The 20,241-nt window shown below is 42.2% G+C and overlaps 2 protein-coding genes across 4 annotated transcripts; both read left to right on the top strand.

Annotated features, from left to right (window-relative positions):
- Positions 1-376: 376 nt before the first annotated feature.
- Positions 377-8,249, top strand: sirt2 (sirtuin 2 (silent mating type information regulation 2, homolog) 2 (S. cerevisiae)). Of its 2 annotated transcripts, XM_030109134.1 has the most exons (16): positions 377-518; positions 659-708; positions 895-943; positions 2,942-3,052; positions 3,176-3,217; positions 3,306-3,412; positions 3,542-3,598; positions 3,687-3,755; positions 3,834-3,963; positions 4,040-4,099; positions 4,215-4,270; positions 4,377-4,453; positions 4,655-4,706; positions 4,880-4,947; positions 5,831-5,897; positions 6,929-8,249. In XM_030109134.1, exons 1-16 carry the CDS (start codon positions 503-505, stop codon positions 7,067-7,069), a joined length of 1,152 nt encoding a protein of 383 aa, XP_029964994.1. In that variant the 5' UTR covers positions 377-502; the 3' UTR covers positions 7,070-8,249. The 2 variants fall into 2 exon arrangements, with proteins under 2 accessions (XP_029964994.1, XP_029964993.1); XM_030109133.1 differs by lacking the exon at positions 377-518 and having other exon boundaries at positions 637-708.
- Positions 8,250-9,516: 1,267 nt separating this feature from the next.
- rinl (Ras and Rab interactor-like) lies at positions 9,517-19,371 on the top strand. 2 transcript variants are annotated; one of them, XM_030109427.1, is made up of 11 exons: positions 9,517-9,755; positions 9,961-10,132; positions 13,230-13,341; positions 13,649-13,721; positions 13,910-13,998; positions 14,251-14,327; positions 15,302-15,533; positions 15,697-16,377; positions 16,466-16,783; positions 17,734-17,865; positions 18,017-19,371. In XM_030109427.1, coding segments are annotated over exons 1-11 (2,379 nt in total). In that variant the 5' UTR covers positions 9,517-9,753; the 3' UTR covers positions 18,508-19,371. The 2 variants fall into 2 exon arrangements, with proteins under 2 accessions (XP_029965287.1, XP_029965286.1); XM_030109426.1 differs by lacking the exon at positions 9,517-9,755 and having other exon boundaries at positions 9,947-10,132.
- The last annotated feature ends 870 nt before the right edge of the window (positions 19,372-20,241 follow it).

Consider the following 20,241-nt stretch of genomic DNA (forward strand, 5'->3'; position numbering starts at 1 on the left):
CTTTGTGAGTTTACATGACATGTTTGAAAGGGTGGCTGTATTTATTTCTAATCTTCACTTTGGAAGCTTATGTGAGCAACCTAAAGCTTATAATCCAGTGTGAGCCTCATACTGGAGCAGCATCAACCCCCTGATGAAGAAGACTCCAGTCTGCTGGATAGATTCCAGCTTTTACATGTAAGAACCCCATCAATACTGACTCGGTTAGCAAGTTTAACATATGTAGCTTTTAATCTGTACGTGGCAATCATAACTTCCATGCATTTTACCTGTATCGTAATAAATTAGATGTAAGATGTGGTTAATGTCGGAGGTTTTGGGAAGTACTCACAGGTAGGAACCATTCACGTCCCGGAACACGGACTGCATTTTTGCACGGACGACAACAATAGACAGTCGAGTAGCCGTGCAGTGAGGTCCTGCTAGAAAATCTCCACGTCTGGACTTTTAAACTGCTTGTCACGCAAACCTTTTTGGTTTAGGAGTCTAAGTAGGCGGATAAATGTCTGAAGCATCAGGTAGGATGACTGTCAGACTTTAGAAATGGTTAAAACGTTGTTGTTCCGTAGCTAGCTGTGTGCTAAGTGGCTAGCTTGTTCAAACGGGGGTTTTGATGTTTGAGCAGAACTTGATTACATGTTTAATTCTATCTTTGTAGAACTTCCTAAAAAAGAAGAAGAAGAGGAAGAGGTCACTTCCGAACCAGAGGTGATAATATATCAGTTTTAGCTGCAGTTGTGGAGGCTAGATGAATTTGAAAAAAAAATTGAAGCAAAAGCCTGATCTGCCTGTGTGTGACACTCTGGTTTAAAGGGATGGATAGTCTCAGTGGTGTCACTTTGCAGCTGATCATGTTTACCATTTTGATGAATGTCAGTGTTTTCTCTTTCATAGGATCAATCCGACGACAGCAGTGACGACGAGGCTGCGGGAGAAAACCAAAGTACGTTCACACAGAATTTACAGTCATGCTTATTTGTGACGTAGAGTCACTGATCTTCAGCCTTTATCACCAACAGTGGCTAATGCCATTTAACAAATACGCTATCGAGACTTTCGAAACCAACCGTCAAACTAGTGTGTGACGGTTGATCGTCCATTATAATGGATAACTAATCTAATAAGCTTTTGGGCGATCTACCGATTGCTCTGCATAAATAACGGCTCGGTTATATTGAAGCAATAGGAAGGCACTACAGCAGGGCTGGAGATCATTGGTGTGTGTGTTTATGGCCTTTTAATTAGTATATTTTAAATCCACATTTTAAATTAAAATTCCTGCATCCACCTGCTAATGACACTCATTTATGACTGATGGTGACAGACTGATGACTGTTAGTGACACAATTAGTTTATTCTTTTACTGCTTTTCTCTTGAGATGATCAACATACGCTGTCCCTCAGAATGAGGACGGAGAAGCACTGCCATAAATCCTGCCATCTATATTCAAATATTCGATATTGCTAAGTTTACATAAAGTGGCATTTGCAATATTTAGAGTCCAGACATCCCTGTTTTCATAACCTTCTGCCAGCTCCTCTGTGGATTCCCACCCCACTTCTTATGAGACGCAACCAGAATACATCGGGTGTTCAAACCACCTCAGCTGACTCATCTCAGTGTGGAGGCCTCTTGACTCTGAGTCTCTCTCAGATGATTGGTCTCCTCATTCTGTCAAAAGTATTGAAGCTCGCTGCCATGTGGAGAAAACAAATTTCAGCTGCCACTGTACGTGGTCTCATGGGAATCTAGACCAACTGATAAACGGAGAGCTTTACTTCACAGCCCCACTCCCTTTTTTTCCAGTGTGGCAACTGCATGATGGTGGCCCTTTTCAAGGTCCCTCCTTCTGTCTCATAAATAAGACCATAGGATAATGTATCTCCACTTGGAGTAGAGAGATAAATACTTTATTAATCCCAAAGTAAATCCAAGTCGTCAGCACACAAAAAACAACCACAGAACATAAAGACAACCACAGGCAGGTTAGTAACCAGATTAGCATTAACACTAAAGGTTAGCACACAAAATACTTCTACTTTTAAAATGTGTAGAAATACTATCTGCATTAAAGGTGCTGTGGGCAGGATTCGGCATCTCCGCCATCTTGCTTAGGTTTACCTAAGCAAGATGGCGATTTGACCCATCTAAGATGGCGATTTGAAACCCAGCACAGCCAATCCTGTCCTGTTTTCTCTGACATTACGCCCTTATGCAAGTTAAGCCCCTCCCACAAGAACGTGCAACGAATGCCCCTCGACCAATCACGGTTAGAGCCTCAGGGCTCTTCTGATTGGTCAAAGATACCTGGAGCTGTCAAGATTGCTTTTCAGCTCAGAACAGAGACAGATGGAAACGCTGCCCCTCGCGGTAGTGCAATTATGCTACACTCCTAAAGGATTATCAATGGATACTCTAACATTTAATCCAAAGAAAACACAGAAAAATTAGCATTGACTAGCAAAATCCTGCCTACAGCACCTTTAAAAGTCAACAAACTGTATTTACACATCTCAAGGCACAGTGATTAGCGGTGATCCAAAGCGGCCTAAAGTAATTTCAAGAAGATGATCAGACCTGTATTTTTACACCCTGTCCTAATTTACTGGGACACAGATTTGTAGATCTGGGAAGTGACCTGTGTTTGCCCTTTGTTGATGTATCCCATAATATTGCATATCTTATTATCCACACCTTTATGGATGAGTTTGCTCATTTCTGATATATTCCTTTGTAACTAATACACTAATGAAACCTTATTTATTTCATTTTTTTCATCTTGTTTCTGTAAAGACAGTGAGTGCACTTCTGTTCTAAGCTGTGTAGATCCTCTGAAAAGTGTTCCCCACGAGATTATGTGTAATTCACTGTATAACATCTTGCTCCTTTTAGAAGCTGATTTAAGTACTGATCGGCATTTTAACCCTGTGTTTCTGTCAGTGGACTTCCTGCGCAACCTCTTCTCCAGCACTCTGGGCCTCGGCTCAGCAGAGAAAGTTTTGGATGAGCTGACTCTGGAAGGAGTGGCGAGATACATAAAGAGCGGCAAATGTGAGTCCTCCTTCAGTCTGTTCACTCTGACTGAACATAGGGGATTGATTTACTGCGCTAGAGCCTCTTACCGCAAATACAGTTAATATCGATTGAGTCATGTGTTTGTCTGCATCCACACAGGTAAAAATATCATCTGCATGGTTGGAGCTGGAATATCCACATGTGAGTATCTCGGCTATAATATGATGAAATTAGATGGAAAAACTCTCTTATTCTTAATGAATAACTCAACTTTCGTCTCTCTTCACAGCTGCTGGGATTCCAGATTTCCGCTCCCCGGGAACTGGCCTTTATGCAAACCTGCAGAAATACAATCTGCCCTATCCAGAAGCCATCTTCCAAATAGATTACTTTAAGGTTTGTGAGAGATCGTGTTAGAGTATTTTAAACGTATATTGGTGTGTCATGTTGATATTAAATAGGAATATTTCACAGATTTTCTTTTGTTTGTTTGCATTAAGTTTTGTCATCTCTTTTGACTCTCAGCAACACCCAGAGCCGTTCTTCGCCCTGGCAAAGGAGCTTTATCCTGGACAGTTCAAGGTACCACAGATAACTATGAGACGTGTAATAATTACCAGCGCTGTCATTTCTAATTTGTGATTCCTGTCTTGTCTTCACTGCTGTTTAGCCAACAATCTGCCACTACTTCATCAAGATGCTGAAGGAGAAAGGGCTCCTGAGACGCTGCTATTCACAGGTAGAAGAGACATCATGCTGCTCCACATGAGCTTAAATCACAGTTTCTTTATTAACGTTATCGTGTGCTTTCATCCAGAACATCGACACACTGGAGCGAGTGGCCGGGCTGGAGGGAGACGACCTGATCGAAGCCCACGGAACCTTCTACACATCACACTGCGTCAGTTTCTGCTGTCGTAAAGAGTACAACCTGGACTGGATGAAAGGTAGCGTTTGGTTTTCTCTGGTAAACCCACTTTAAAGTCCAGTCCGGAGTTTTAAATTCTTTATTTTACCTTTTAGAAAAAATCTTTTCTGATGACATTCCCAAATGTGACAAATGTCAGAGTTTGGTCAAACCAGGTCAGTAATGATGTATTTTACTGTTTCTACTTTAATAATTACTACATAACACTTGTAAATTTGACTATACTCTTCTTTCTTGACATCTTATTTCTTTGTACCTTCTCTTTCTCAGACATTGTCTTCTTTGGTGAGAATCTGCCCGTACGATTCTTCACTGCAATGAAGATGGTGAGAAGAAATAAGTGGATGGAAAATAATGTGAACAGATTCCAAACTTTTCCACAAATAATCCTTTCCATGTATTTTTTTTTGTTTGTTTTTTTTTGCCCGTCAGGATTTTCCTCGCTGTGACCTTCTCATCGTCATGGGAACGTCTCTGCAGGTCCAGCCTTTCGCGGGCCTCGTCGGCAGGTAACAGAGATCAGGTCTCACATTTCTACACAACCACAAAGAGTCATGCCATGATAATCTTAACAGTATACCGAGAGAGTGAATTCTGAAAGATTCAGGCTTTGTTTTAGTGTCTCTGAGCCACATGTGGCACTCGCGTGAAGAGGATTGATCGGTGTGACAACGACGTACAGTCTTGTCTTTACTCTTTTCTCTTCCCAGGGTTTCTAAAAGTTGCCCCAGACTGCTCATAAACATGGAGAAAGCAGGGCAGGTGAGTCTTCAGCACTCCTCAGGCTCTTCGTCAGAGTTTGTATGGAGCCTGTTGTAGCTCCCACTTTGTTCCCCAACTAAAGCCGAAGCATAAAGCAGCAGATGGTTTCAGTTCAGATCCATTGTGTCGGTGTGCAGAGCTGAGTAATTATGGGTGATCGTATGTCCTTCCAGGCTGATCCTCTGTTGGGGATGCTCGGCTTTGGAGGAGGCATGGACTTCGACTCAGACAAGGCTTACAGGTAGGACTGCTGCTCCTGCTGCTCCTCTGAAGCTTCAACTCCCAAATGACATTTGGGCCAGTTTGACTGGTTGATGTGATTTTCATGGTTTTATGTCTAACGTATATAAAATACGCTGATGATCAAAATCAGTGTTGAAGACGTCAACAGTCACAGTCAGGGTGGGATTTAATGAACAGCAATCGAAGCTCCTTCACAAGCAGACATGGAAACAGATGTGTGTTACAATATGAGTAAAGGTGAGCTGTGATCTTTCAGACCCTGAAAGTGAAACTCCGTCTTTACACAGTTTACTTCTCAGCAAGTGTTTTTTTTTTTTTTTAATTCTCGATGTTTAATTTCTGCAATGTAAAGATCAAAATAGGTAATAAATAAAATTTTGTAACAGATGTTAGAGGTTTTTACTGAAACTAAAGTTAGTCTTTTACCGTCAGTGCGCCTGAAACAATGGTTATGTTATTCATTTATTATCCTGTACATAAAATCTATCTCTATTATTTACATCTCAGTTTCACTTCTTTGCGCTGGATTTTTGTTGTAGTTATTTCTTTCTAAATAAATGTAGGTGACACTTGCTGCTCCTAAAACTGAAACAGACATGTGGTCAACATGGTTTTGTGTTTTCTGGTCTCATGATATTCATTGCTGAGTTATTTCAGCTGTCGCAGACAGACAGACGCCTTCCTGGCTGTCATTCATAAACTGATTTTCACATGAATACAAATAGTACAAAAATTACATCTGTGTGGTTAGTTACTTGCATGTGTGCTGTGAAGCCGATCTAAGAACCTGTCCCTCCTCCTCCTCCTCCTCCTCCTCCTCCTCCTCCTCCTCCTCCTCCTCTTCCTCTTCCTCTCTCCTCCTCCTCCTCCTCCTCCTCCAGAGATGTAGCTCACATCAGCACGTGTGACGACGGCTGTCTGGCGCTCGCCGACCTGCTGGGATGGAAAGTGAGTCACCTGCTTTCTCGTGTGATACTTTGAATATAAAACCTTCACCAGCAAAAGGAATCAGAAACATTCCATCTCAGTATCCACTTATAGAAAAACATGCCCCCAGGTATTTGTATTGCACATTTCATTTGTTGTTTTCATTTATGGGGATTTGTTGGTTGCCTTTCAGTGTTCTAACAGTGTCTAACTTTTTTGAGTCTCCTAACCTCACCTTGTGCCGGGACGCTGCTGTCACACCAGGAAGTGTGTCTCTGCCGCAGCTTGAAGTGATCATGTTGTTATACACTGTGAACTGGATTTTAACATGATGTTCATGGACTGAATGGATTTATATTGAAACGTTGAATCCAGATCAACATCATGCAAACAAAGCTGCAAATATTATACCAGGAACAACAAAATCAGTGAACTTCTTCCGCGTCGGTCTCTCTGCAAAAATGTTCACACAGCATATCAGTGAGTGTTGGTGTGTTTACCACGTCTACAGTGTAATTCATGGATGGACAGAGGTGGAAAAAGGACTGTAATCGATTACATGCATGTTTCCATATGCACACATGTGCACAATATAGTTTTTTTTTTTTTGTTACAATTGAATCGGGAGTGATAAAGCAGACCACTATTGAACTTGTCATAATTTACAGTCACAAATCAACTTATATCTTTGGTCAGTAATTTATTAATCTCCTATAATATAATTTAAAACCTCTTTCATAAGACTTTTTACTTGGGAACTTGTTTTATTAAGTAAAAATCCCAGCAGGACAAGTCGCAACCTATGAAATAGTCTTTATTGTGAAACTGATTGAAAGAGGTTAATATTTGAAAAAGAAAAAAGAAAGCAACAGTATTTGTGTTGAAATGTTTAGCCTCAGTGCAACGAAATCATCAGGAAATAAAATGCACATATGTGAAAAATCAACTTAGACATCATGACTGTCTTGGCTCTTTGTTACTTTGTTCTGTGTCAACAATCCCTGCCTTAAAGTAATCGGATTACCTGTGTGTGTGCTGTGGTTTGTGTCCAGGCCGAGCTGGAGGAGCTGGTGAAGCAGGAACACGCCAAGATCGACAGTCAGGACAAGAAAGAGAAAAGTGTTGAGAGCAAAGGAGCCGCGGCCAAATCTGACACTGCCTCTGCGTCAGCAGAGCCCAAAGCCGAGGAGTAAACTGCTGTAAAAGTTTTGATTAACAGCAACCGATTTGAAGCTACAAGTTTGGCTTCCACGAGCTAACAACGCAGAGTTTACCGTTTCGGAGTGAAGCTTTGACGAGTGTCTATCACACTCTGCTTTTCCTTCTGAGGATGTTGAAATCTCCAAGGAGAAAAAACAAAAAAACAACTTAACATCTTGTGTTTACTCATCTGTTTATATCAGTCATTTGCACTTTACATCATGCTAACTTCCTATTTGTATTTAATTTGCTTTATCTTAACATGTTTCTGATGTGTTTGTCTCCCTTTTCCCAGTTCTGCTCCAGTACAGAGGATCGTTCATGATTCTGAAACACATTGACAGACCTGTGAAAGGTGGTTTAAAGTCTTCGCACAGTGGTTTAGATGAGGCGCCTCAATGCGCTGCATCTCACTTTAGTTGTAGGTGATTTTCCAACCGCACTGGAACTGACAGGTCAGTTTTCAAGAGGGACATGAACTTTATTCTAGTTGAGCTAATCGTAACTTTAAATAGGACAACAGTTTGTTTTTAGTAAATGATTTTATTGTGCACTGAATTTCATTTTCTGTTGAACTTCAACACAATTCTCAGACATTTAACAAACAGAATGCACCAAAGTTGCAGAAACTTTGCTCTTTGTGAAAATTTCAAATAAACTGCTTTACCAACAAGATCCTCCTAAACCCTGAAGGAAAAGGGTATGTTTTGTAAAATTAATAGATCCTAAGTATAGATTCCATTTTTCAGTGCTTGATTTTTCAACAATCTCAAAATTAAAGTACCAACAAGCCTTAGCAGGTCCCGTCGGTGATGTTGTAAATATTCTTTTCTGAGAATACATGGAAAATGTATCAGAGTCAGACACATTTGCTAATGCTCAGTGCTAATGCAGTACGCAGTTAAAAAAAAAGACCATTCACTGTCCTCACTGGTTGATCGTTGTTTTCTGCTTAAAGTGGGATAATTATGGAGGTGGGAACGTAATGCTTACTGTGCTGTTGGAAGAAAAAAGACACATTTTACGGAAACCTAAACTGCTTTGCGAGCATGAAAAAATGGCATCATGAAAAAAAACTAAACATACTGGAGTCAAAACAGTGAAATGTAACATCTGTACAATGTGTTGGAACTCAATGCAACCTGCAATAAAGTTGATTTTTTTTCCAGCTGAGAAGATTGTAGTTTGTTAAGATTTTGTTGATGGATGGATGGAATGACGTTACGATCATTGTTTCCTGTCAAGAGCATTTCCGTGGCTTCTTCACAGAGATGAAGTTGTGTTTGGACACGTTAATCATGATTTTTAAATCCTTCTATGTTTCACACTTTGTTGCATTAGATCCAAATAACTGAAATGGGAGATTTATGAATAAATAAGACCAAAGGTATTTATCTAAAATAACTTTTCAGCTCCACACAGAGTTGAATGTATTTGTGGGAACTTGGTTTCTTTCTTCACCACTACATTCTGAATGTCACTGATTTTTTTCACGTAGTTCTTTTTTTTTTCCAGAACTTTTCTTGATTGTGTGGGATTCTGCTTGAAATAATGCATTGTGGGACCGGGGGTGAGCTATTTCCATGATCATAATGTAAAATATACATTTTAACACCATTTAAAAAGATACGAGTACCATTTGTGGGGAGAATTTTTCAAAACATGCTAAACTGTGGTGGCTCCATGTGGGTGTTTGAGTTGTTAATGCTAACATGCTAACAAAACACCTGCTCATTTTCGCACAAAGACTGTGAATAGCAATTGAGTGATGATTCATTTTGTCACAAACTATTCAAACTAAAATCTTGTGCTTAAGCTGCACCCGCTGATTATATTTAGCCAAACCTCAAAGGTTTGAGGTTCTGCTTTGTGCCTCCTGGTGCGGCTTTGGGTGGCTGGTCACCGTCACGGTACAGATCAAGGTGCAGGGAAATGGTTTCTTGCAGGACGTTTGACGACTCTGCCTCTGGATAAAGGCCGTAAGTCTTTGTGTCACTAATGTGACAAATCGTCTCAATCTGTGGTTTGTGTGAAAATGAACCTGCATGACCAGGACGGGGTGAAAAGGAGAAAAAAGAAGGCCTCGTGTGTTAAAGGGCATCTTTTTCTGTTGCTCTTCAAGATGCTACTTCCACAAGCGGCGAGATTAAATCTCATCTGCAGCGCTTAGAGAACACAGATCATCTCAAAGTGGAAATGGATTTTTACAAGACCACGGTCCCTCACAAGCTCGAAGATATCATCATTTCTGAGCGGATCGAGCTCTGCAGAGAGAAAAAAAGCACAGAAGTCTCTCTGTGGAGGCCATGCATTGTCTCTTCACTGTTCACACCATGCACAAAGTTGGGTTAACCACAAGCAGACACGATGAGAGGGGAGGGCGATAAAAGGTGCTGCGAACCCTCACGTTGAACATGAAACTGCGTTTCAACGCCGGAGAGGCAGAAACATGGCAGCTGCATGCGAAAGGTCCTGATTAAGTTTGAAGCGCTTGGAGGGTTCGGGCAACATTACAGCAGGAAGCTCAGCGACAATGTAGTTACGAGCTTCCTATTTTAGTCTGGTTTAGCAACACTTTGTGGGGCAGAGAAAGGAAGAGTCGCAGAGGGAGGACTGTGCTACAAGTACAAACAGTGGCGAGAAGAGGACGCACGAGCCGACTGCGACAGACCGACTCATGTGAGTATCCATTCACTGTATGCAAATCTGAAATTGTATTAAGTCCGATTTCTTGACCAGAACTTCAAACCTCCTCCTGAAATGACACTTTTGTTTCTGATATGAAGGATTAACACAGCCTTAACTCTGTTGCGTCAGTTTGGAGTCAAATGTGTGCAAAATGAACTCGAACGCATCAACAAGTGGAAACGATGTTTGCTTCCAGGGCGGTTCACAGTCCGGTCAACGGGACAACGGCGATACCGTGGAGGAGCAGCAGCAGCAGGAGGAAACTGACCCTCCTGGAGCAGCTGAGGGGCTGTCAGGAAGCCTGGTGCCCCGGGGCATCGTGGGACAGAGACCAGGCCCACGCCGCCATCAGAGGGACACCGGCTGGGGTAACGAAAAAAAACAAAAAAACAAAAAAACCCATAAATCTCTTACAGGGCAGAGCTGTTTGGTTGAAGAAATTAAAAATCAACTCATCTGTTTAAATCTTCATCTTCCTCATCTGAGAAGATTCTTCAGAGCCAGTAATCTCTGATGGTGCGGGCCTACTTATAGCCTTGACGCTCCATTAAATAAAATGGAATTAATCAGCCACAATGGAGGCATTGTAGCATTTGACAGCTGTACAATGTCATCAGTGTAATTCTTTAAAAGTTGACAACTTTTAAACCAAGTTTGTGTTGCTTGTGCTCTTCCAAGTCAACTTCGAACTCAGATCTGGGACAATTTACAACCAGCTCATTACGTTTTTATGTTTTATTGGAGATAAGGCTTGCTTTTGGATGATAAACTTGCCTTTATATATTAAATTATGAATACAGGGCTGTCGACTTGTCCACAGTAAATCTTATTTTTCTCCAAAATGCTTGCTGGAGCCAAGTCTGGATCAATCAGACATGAATCAAGAGTGAAGAGAAATCAAATAGCTGTAGCATTAAACGTTGCCACACAGCAGTTAGACCAGGGTTTAATGACATGTAATTGGTCGCTTTTACCTACCCACATGTTTGGGTAAGTAATAACAATAACTGCTTGTGCTGTTTATTTATTTTGAGGATTGATTTGCACAGTTCACTTTCACTCTCATGTTTTAGTTTAGTTTAAAAAAAAAACTTTTTGTCCAATCAGAGAAGCAGAATTGAAGGCAAACGACAGTTCCTCCACGTTTCCTCATCAGGGTTTTAGTGTGTGTCCTCTCTCTGATCCTCTCTGGTGGTTCCTCTTCCTGCAGACCAAACTCATCCTGTAGTAAAATCTTCCTCTCAGCTCTTTGTTAGCCTGTTGCTGGTTCCTCCTAATGCAGCACAAAAATTGCTTGAAATCAAGTTACATGGCCTAAAAAAATGCTGGGGGATGTTTGTGAACATCATTAAAGTCTTCTGCAACAACAGTTATTGCTCTGAGCAGAGCTGAAGTCTCTCATGCAACATGAAGGCTTGTTCCCCTTTCTCTTTCTCTATCTGATAACACTTTAAGAGCGAATTGCAGAAGTAATGTTGAATGAATAAAATGCACTTGCGTGTCAGGGAAATGACAATCCAGAATGCATGCGAGAGAGAGTGTAAATGTATGGAGAAAGAAATAAAAACCATACATGAGTGTGTTCGTTATTCTGACGTGCAGACAATTTCCCAGAAATGCAAAGTCTGCCTGGCACCAACCTGTGAACACATGGCGAATGAGGAGGAGCAGTTTTTTTTCTCTCTCAAAGGAAACAAAAAACTGTTATGTGACAGTCTTTATGTAAAACGCAGAGTGTCAAGGAGGCTGTGGTGTGAGCGGTTTTGTTGTTTCAATCCCCGAACCAATAAGCTCTTTCGGCTCATTCCTGCTCTACTGGTTTTAATGAATAGCTGGAGGAGGCCGGTTATGAATCAGTGAAGACTGTGTTCACTTTGATAACTTGAAGTGAACTCTTCGGTCTGCGCCTTAGCGTGTCTGAAAGCCACTTCCTGTGCCGTTCGCTTTTAAAAATGTGCTCAAGTTAAAGAGCGCTTCTGACTTCATTTGGGGTGATGTAACGCTACAAAACTGTCGCCTTTTTGCACACGCTTTGTGTGACCAAAGTTAAAATTGTATCAACGAGCTGCTTGGGTTCTGTCCTCTCTGCTTCCAAATAAGGTGTTCTGATCACACTTTTGCTGCCTGCAAAGACAAAGCCGGCGTGGTCAGTAAACAGCTTCTCAAACCGGTGAAGAAGTTTGTCAGGGCATAGTTTATGATCACATGACAAGACAAACATTAACTTGACTCTGTTTATTTCAAACTGCCAGGAATTAGACCACATTCATCCCCCACATGTTGAATTTGTCAAGTCCTGACGGTAAAGTCTGGTCTAATGATAATCCTGGTAGCTGGAGATCCCCTGAGTGCGTCTGCTGCTTTCTCTTAAACAAAAGACTTCCTATAATTCTCTCTGCTGTCTGTGCTGCTTGGGGTGTTTACTCATTAATCAAATACTGGAGAAATTTCAAATTTTTTTAGCATATTTCCGCCTATATGGGTAAAATGTGATCAATCGCATTGGGATATTGATCGCATGCATGGTGTCTTATCTGGAATGACTTCAGTTCAGGTCTGAATGTAACCAAGTCAAAATGAAGCTGTGCTGAAAAGAATACAGCTTCTGTCTATATACAGCACTGTGGAAGAAATTAATCAAACTGTGAAATTTAGGCTGGGTCTAGTATGGTTTTGAACACTACCAACTTCTTTTCAGTTATATCAATAGAAGTTCATATGGAACATAGCAGATATTTTGAATAATGAAGTTATCAGGATAAAGTCTTCAGAGCTTTTCCGTCTGTAAATGCTCAGTTTGTTAAAGCTGACACGAGCTTGTCATGGATTTGTAAACGTGGTCTGCGCCAGGCAAGGCAAAAATAAGATGAGTCTGGTGTGAAATTACAAGCACTGCGTGCTCCATGTCTTCTTGCCAGGCCCTTTGAAAAGAGAGGAAGGCTTTCAATTGAAGAATAAAAAAAAAAAAAAAAATGGGTTCAGTCCAAACTCAAACTGATGCATAGCTAACCCATGTGTAAAAGACGTTTATAGAATACAAATCTTTATTAAGAGACGTTTAGGGTGAAGTTTAAGAATAAGATAAGTAAAGTTTTTTGCTCTCTTTTGGCATAATGAAAAGCTCTCGCACTTCAGAGCTGCTCAGTTTCAAGATTATAGCCCTGTTTTTTGCAAAGGAAGCACTCAGAATATCAACAGACTCCCATAGAACCATATAATATCCATGGATGTGCAAATAAAAACTCTGCAGATATTATAAACCACCATAAATATGCTGCACAATGTTTGACTTCAGAAATCCGTCCAGTCTTGTTATTATCCGTGTTAATTTGTGAGCAGTGCGGTTACCACGGAGCTGTTGAGTTTGCGGCTGTGAACAATTGAAGACAAAAATATTTTCCTGTCAAACCGGCTGCGTAATGCCCGAGAGAAGCTATTTCAGTGAGTCACCGTGTTTCTTTGCAGAGCTTCCTGGTTGTGCGTGATGGTGTGAGCTCCCAGCCCAGCCTGCTGTGTGTGTCTGCTGGAGCCCAGCGCCAAGACGTCCTGGACTTCACCATCAGATGCTCAGGGACAGGTATGGACCGACGGCATGCCAACACGGATCCGCTCCTTTCTGAGTTTGTGTCGTTGCCCTGATGTTTGCACCTTTTCCTGTCATTGACTTCCATATGAGTTATTTTCAGTAGCTAGTCTGTGACTCAGTTCTGCGAAAATACGTAATGTTTTGTAAAATTGAAAATAGAGTTGTGGGTGGTGATGGTAATGGAATATTTTTGTGTCTCAGTAGTTTAAGTCTGTGCTGCCAGGAATTCATTCCAGTCATGAATATAAATTCAGAGGAGACTAATGCTGCCCACTCTTGCTGTGTTTGTTGGTGGCAGTCCTCCAGCTGTCAGAGTCTCGTCTGTCTTTCTCGGACTTGGTTCAGTTGGTGCTCTTTTACTCTCTGACCAGGTAAGAACCTGCTGCAACACTGGTGTAATTTTATTTATGGATTTACTTCCCAAACATGGCCTTTAAGTGCATGATATTGATAAAATAATACTTATTGCATTTTTTCTTTTATTATTTGTGTTATTCAGTTAAAACTCATTACCTCATGCCGATGCATCAGATTTCTCTGGTCTCTCTGTCTCTATCAGGGACGTGTTGCCTGTTTGCCTCTACATCCCTCACTGGGTCTACGGTGTAACTGAGACAAACAAAGATAATCTAACTCAACTGGAAACAAGTGAGTCCTTAAATCTTAAAAAAAAAAAAAAAAAAAAGGTTCTTTAGCAGGATTTATCTATGGATTTCAGGAGACACTTTATCCACAGTATCCTACACAGACAAAAAGAAGATCATGCAAACTCAGACAGAGAGCTCCCACAGCAAAGTCCAACTTGCATTAGAAGCTAGACACCTGCCTTTTTCCAGGACCCATGCCACAATGTTTTTTTGTTTAAATTAACATATCAATGAATTTAAATTTCTATTGCAGACAGCTGGCTTTCTCCTGAGGCCCAGCAGAATGATGGGACCCACAAGGAGCCCTGCAGTTTGATGTGCTCCATCCAGGTATGTTGTTTTACACGTGTGTGTGCGTGCGTGCATGTTTTTCTATACTTGTGGGATAGGTTTTCATGCCAGGTTTTCCTCTCTACAAGGAGAGGAAAACCTGGCATGATGTGCCTTGTGGGGACCTTTTTCCAGTCCTAACGAGGGGAAACAGTGTTTTCTTGACCATGTTGTTGTTACTGAAAGAAGTAAAAGTGCAAAAACATTTCTTTAGGGTTAGGCATTGTTGTGGTCTGGGTTAGGGTTAGGATAAGGGTCAGGGTTAGGGGCTGGTCAATGCATTATGTCAATGAGTGTCCTAACAAGGATAGAAATACAAACCTGTGTGTGTGTGTGTGTGTGTGTGTGTGTCTGTGTATGTGTGTGTGTGTGTGTGTGTGAAAGAGAGAGAGAGAGAGAGAGAGAGAGAGGGAAATGGTATTACTGAAAACATTTCGGTTTTTCCATAAATTAAATTCACAATGCTTCCAGAAATGCTGACAAAGTGAAACCAAGGCTCAAAATAAATGTAAAAGTTTCCTCACGACAGCTGAAAAGACGTCCGTCATATTATTGACATTTTGTGTCGTATTGTTTTTGATCAGGTGACGATATATGAATGACTTTATCAGCAAAGTGAGTCCACATTGGATTATGACTCACATTCAAACAGGGATATTCTGATTGCTAACCACTACATAACTATCCTCCCATCTCGTATTGATACCTTCCAAAATTGATCAATATCATAATTTGTGCTTCAACATGATTAAAAACATCTTTAGTGCTAAATTTTGCTAAATTTCCTCAACATTTTCCTTTAATCAGAATTAAATCCTATTTAACTATTGGAAACAATGTCTGATCAATACGTCTTCTGCGTAGGCTAAGCACATCTAGGATTCCCAATCGATGTTTGGGTGTAAAAAAACATTGTTCGTGCTGTCAAGCACTGAAAAGAGTGAGATTTTTACTTTGTTTGCTTTTCTTGCCAGCTAACTTCTGCCAACCGAGCGTTGTTCATCATTAACCCGCTGTACGTGCGCGAACACGGAGACGACTGGCTGGCACACAAAGCCGCTGCCGCACAGAGCCCCGCGATGCCGTCCAACTTCAGACAGGTGCGGCGCCTCAGCACCACCAGGCCGTGGACGGGATCGGGCCTGCAGAGCAGACGAGCCACATCGCTGGACCAGGAGCCGTCTGCGTCCAGCGCAGAGAGCTCAGGTCAGATATGAACGTGTTACATAACATAACCTAACGTGTGACTGTTTCATGGAAAAGTCCAAAACTTGCAAATAGTTTTAGCGGCACAAATAGCTTTGAGAAATGTTGGTTCATTTGAGAATCTTGTCCATATTCAGAGCTTATTCATGTTTTCTTGATCCAGGTCTGAACCGATCCGGATCAGCTGATTCACCGATGACCCCACAAACCCCATCGGGGGTGGTCCTCAGGAGGCCCAGCCGAGAATTGGCCCAAGATCCCCCTCACAAGTTGACCATAAAAAGCCTGCCTTCATCCTCTGCCTCCACCCCCAGAGCTACCACGCCCGAGCCGCAGCGCCACAGCAGCCCCGTGCCTCAGTCCCCCCACAGGGTGTCCTGGATCGAAGACGGCTTCTGGCTGCCCCCGCCCAGGCCGAACTCTTTGCTCCACCCGCCCTCGCTGGAGCTGGACTCGCTGTCTATCAGCAGCATAGAGGAGGAGCAGGAGTCTCCCGTCTCCAGCGCCGCACCCCACCTCCCCTCGGCACACCGCCTGGCCGACAAGGTCATCCACCGGCTGTCGGCGGTGGGCCAGGCGCTGGGGGGGCTGGTGTCTCCCAAGAAGAGGCTGACCAATCGTGTGGTGGAGCTGAGCGAGCGGAAGGGTGGAGCTTTCGCAGAGGCTGTGAAGGAATTTGTGGAGACGACGCTGAAGAAAGACGTGGATTCTGCCGGGGTCGTGGGGTCAGAGTTCTTACAGGAAGTGAGGACGTCACTCACATCACTGAGGGAGACTCTGTTGGAATATTCAGAAATCCAGGCGTTACTGGACAGCATGACTGACATGAATGATGCAGAGATTGGTGAGTGAACTTTAGCGACGTAAACATGGATGTTACAACTGTTAGTGATGTGTTTGCTGACATTACCTGACTCTTCATCCTCCCTCAGACTCCCTGGTGGAACTTTCCCTCCACAAAGTCGCCCTGAAGCCCGTCTCCACCCATCTCTACTCCTACATCCGAGCCTCCCGCACCGCCGACGGCAGCATCGAGCACCTGCAGACCAACCTGCACGTGCTGGAGCTGAACGCCGTGGACGAGCTGGGCGGGTCGGTGGGGGTTGGAGTTCCTGACGCCGTCACCCTGGAGAGGATCCAGCAGAGGTGGGCCAGCATGCACAAGGCGTCCTCCCCGAACAAGAAGGTTGAGATCCTGCTCAAAGTCTGCAAGACCATCTATCACAGCATGACGGCCAATGCCAGCTCAGGTGAGGAGTCAGTATTGTGCAGTCAGTGCTTTTTCGTAGCAGTCATTTGTCTCCAGCTGAGAATTTGATTTACACTTTTTTTTTTCCTTCTCTGGTTTCAAACCGTCACCTTCCAGACACAAGCTTGCTGCTCTGAACTCTCGGCTTCCGCTCTGTACAATATAACGACAGAATAGCACAAAGAATGACATTATTGTATTTTATTCTCATTTAAAGAACTCTTTCTAATGGGACATTAGCTTAAATTCTCCATTGTGGTGTAGTGGTTAACACTGTCACCTCACAGCAGGAAGGCCCTGGTTTGATGCCAGGCTTTCTGAGTGGTGTGTCTCTGTGTGGTGTACTACAATTTCCTCCCGCAATCCAAAGGTATGCCGGATGTTTAGGGTGGGTAACAGGACGTATGTTTCTCTAAATTCCATGTAGTAACAGGCATTTTCTTTTTCCCTCAAAGATGTGACTCCAAGTGTTTCACAATTTAAAAGGAAATCAGTTCTAATGTTTTACATCAGTTCAGTATTAAAAGACCAGAAACTTTAAAAGTACACTAAAACAAATAAAGCAATGAAATATAGAAATATGTAAAAAAATATCTCAATCAAGGATTGCAATGGGGGAGATTGCAAATTAAATGAAATAGAAACACAATAAAGGTTTTCAGAGAAGGTTTTCATTTGATATTTAAAACTAGTAGAAGAATTCCACAATTTTGATGCATGAAAACAGAAAACAGCTCCTCTGGTCTTTTTGTTTCTTGATAGGAACATTAATAAAGCAGCACCAGCTGATCTTAAAGTGCAGTTTATGTAAACGTAAGAAGGAGCAATCCACAAAATGGTTCATAAAGAAAACAGAAAAGTCACTAATGTTTGACGATTCCTCCTTTAATGCGGGTGCGTGGCTGAATTTTGAACCCGTTGCAGATGAGTTAGCGCTCTCTTCCGCTGCAGGCAAAGTGTTTGGAGCAGATGACTTCCTGCCCTGTTTGACGTGGGTGCTGCTGCGGAGCGACCTCGTCACCTTACAGATAGACACAGACTACATGATGGAGCTGCTGGATCCTGCACAGCTGCAGGGAGAGGGTAATTCAACTCTAATGCAGGGGTGTCAAACATAAGGCCCTGTTTGTGACCCCAGAAATGCAGCTTGTTTGACACGGCTGTTGTACATTTGAAATGGATCCACTTTAATAACTTTATCTGGCACGTCTTCTCTTCATTTGCATCCCAATAGGCGGTTACTACCTTACGACGCTGTACGCAGCTCTTTACTACATCAGCAGCTTCAGGCCTCGCCTGGCCGTCCGGCAGCTCAGCGTGGAAGCGCAGCAGTCTCTGAACCAGTGGCACCGCAGGCGCACGCTGCACTGCAACCAGTCGCGTCGCAGCCAGCACCGACGGACCATCCGCAGGCCGATGTGTCGCGAGAAGACCCTGCAGGGCTCTGACAATGAGGCCGAGAGTGCAGAGAAAAGCGGGAGAGACTGCGCTTCTGGGAATCCCACCAGTGAGCAGCGAGCGGAGAGCGGAACTGAGGCCCTGCAGACACTGGACGAGGGCAGAGAGGAGGAACTGGAGGGCCGGGGACAGTCGCAGACCTCAGGACCAAGCAATGAAGTTATTTCTCAGTGTGACAATATTGCAAGCAATGACAGAAGCCATTCGGGTTTTTCTGCTGCAGGAGCGAAGGATTCTGAAGAAGAGGACAGAGACGACTTCATATAAAAAAAATAACCAAGAACAAAGCAAAACATGGCACTTCACCACAACTTCATATTGGAGGGAGTCACTGTTTCTTAAGAACAGTGTGAATTGTTCCTCTAAAGCGATCCAAGTGTTTCTTAATGAATCTCAGGGTTTACAAGGTAACATGGGAAAACATGGGGAATATTTTCCTATGCGAATTACACAATCAAATTGATTTGTGTTCAGCTACAACGACTGTTTCCACTGGGAAGAGACAATATGCAACCCGTATATTTTCTTTAAAAAAAGTAAACACACACACACACACACACACACACACACACACACACACACACACACACTGTAATCATATCACAGATACATAAAGTTACAGCTGTCGGCTCAGTGTCTGGTCCACTGGTCACATCAAGTCAGTTAATATTGTGTTGCTCACCATCACCTTTCTCTTGTAAGATTACTCAGAAGGAGCTTTCAGCATCATTTTCATTGACACGCAAGTGATTTTCAACTTTATTGCAGATTTATGACAGCATTAATTTTAAGGGAAAAAGTGTCAAGTTAAAATTTCATAAAGTCTGCTTCTGTTGTGTACCTACTCCCATTCTCAGTATGTTGACAACTGGCAAATGGATGCAGATTTTTTTCTTATCTTTCAAGCAGTTTATCGTGTTCATCGATTTTTTTTTTTTTTTTTTAAATTTGACATTTTTATTTTCATAGTTTACTCACGGAAATGCTGCTGAACAGAAACGGGCGCATAAATCGCTTTTGACCACTAGATGGCAGCATACAACCTTCTCTAATGTTTCTGTTTCAACTTCTCAGAGGCTGACTTCTTGTGTCTTAAGTTCACCATCACCACAATAAACATTCCACAAATCATGTTGTTTAATTGTAGGTTTTAGCCTCTTTTGAATGTCTGTAGGAAAACTGATGAAAAAAACATTAAAGTCACAGGATTCACTGTGAAGGTGGGAAGGCAGTACCTCAAGGGTTGTTTTTGTTCAGAAAATAGGATGATAAGAAAAAAATGTGGATTTTGTCTGTAAGGAGCTGACTTTTGACTTCTGGAACAACAGATCATTCTTATTTTTTTATTTTTTTTATATCTGAATAAATCGCTTCAATGTCGGCATTTGTTAAAAACAAAAATACAGAGTTGAACATGATAAAAATTAGTAAAATGAAGGGAGTTGTTGAGATTGACAGTAAAGACTAAAGAAGTGATGGCAGCAAGCAAAAAGTGAGAAGTGAAGGTCAATTTCCCTTTGTGCGTACATTGTCTACTCTATATATGGAGCATAAAAGCCATCTCACTGCATTTTTCAAAACAAAGTTAATATCCTGCAGGATGATAGAGGGAAAGCATAGTGCAGGAAGTTAAAGTTTCTATTCAAATAGAAACCGGCAATAGAAAAACAGGTTGAAGCAAACCTCCAACGGTTTTATGAAAGTCTATAAAACAGAAGAAAATAAAAGTTGGCCCTGAGGAGAGATAAACTGACACTTATGACTGAACGAGCAGAAATAATTCAAGTAGCAGTGACAGCTACTGAACGATCCAACACACACGAGTCCAAATCAAGATGAAGTCATAGATGCAGATGCAGATGAAGATGGACTTTTAAACACATCTAATGAAGCGGCGACTGATGAGGGCTTGAAGGAGTAGCTGGAGTTGCTGGAGTGGTTGTTGAAGCTGAAGGTTAAGGATTGACAACGAAAACACAAGCAGCTCTCAAACCGCGGTTG

The sequence above is a fragment of the Salarias fasciatus genome, chromosome 14 (genome assembly GCF_902148845.1).
Source record: "Salarias fasciatus chromosome 14, fSalaFa1.1, whole genome shotgun sequence".
Classification (NCBI taxonomy): Eukaryota; Metazoa; Chordata; class Actinopteri; order Blenniiformes; family Blenniidae; genus Salarias; species Salarias fasciatus.

Bases quoted from the DNA above. Each gene is read 5' to 3' on its own strand.
- sirt2 (XM_030109133.1), top strand. From the start codon at position 637: ATGTTTAATTCTATCTTTGTAGAACTTCCTAAAAAAGAAGAAGAAGAG. The intron at 944-2,941 runs GTACGTTCACAC...TGTTTCTGTCAG, and splicing joins GGCTGCGGGAGAAAACCAAA to TGGACTTCCTGCGCAACCTC. The intron at 4,100-4,214 runs GTCAGTAATGAT...TCTCTTTCTCAG, and splicing joins TCAGAGTTTGGTCAAACCAG to ACATTGTCTTCTTTGGTGAG.
- rinl (XM_030109426.1), top strand. From the start codon at position 9,947: ATGTTTGCTTCCAGGGCGGTTCACAGTCCGGTCAACGGGACAACGGCG. The intron at 13,342-13,648 runs GTATGGACCGAC...TGTTGGTGGCAG, and splicing joins CATCAGATGCTCAGGGACAG to TCCTCCAGCTGTCAGAGTCT. The intron at 16,378-16,465 runs GTGAGTGAACTT...ATCCTCCCTCAG, and splicing joins CATGAATGATGCAGAGATTG to ACTCCCTGGTGGAACTTTCC.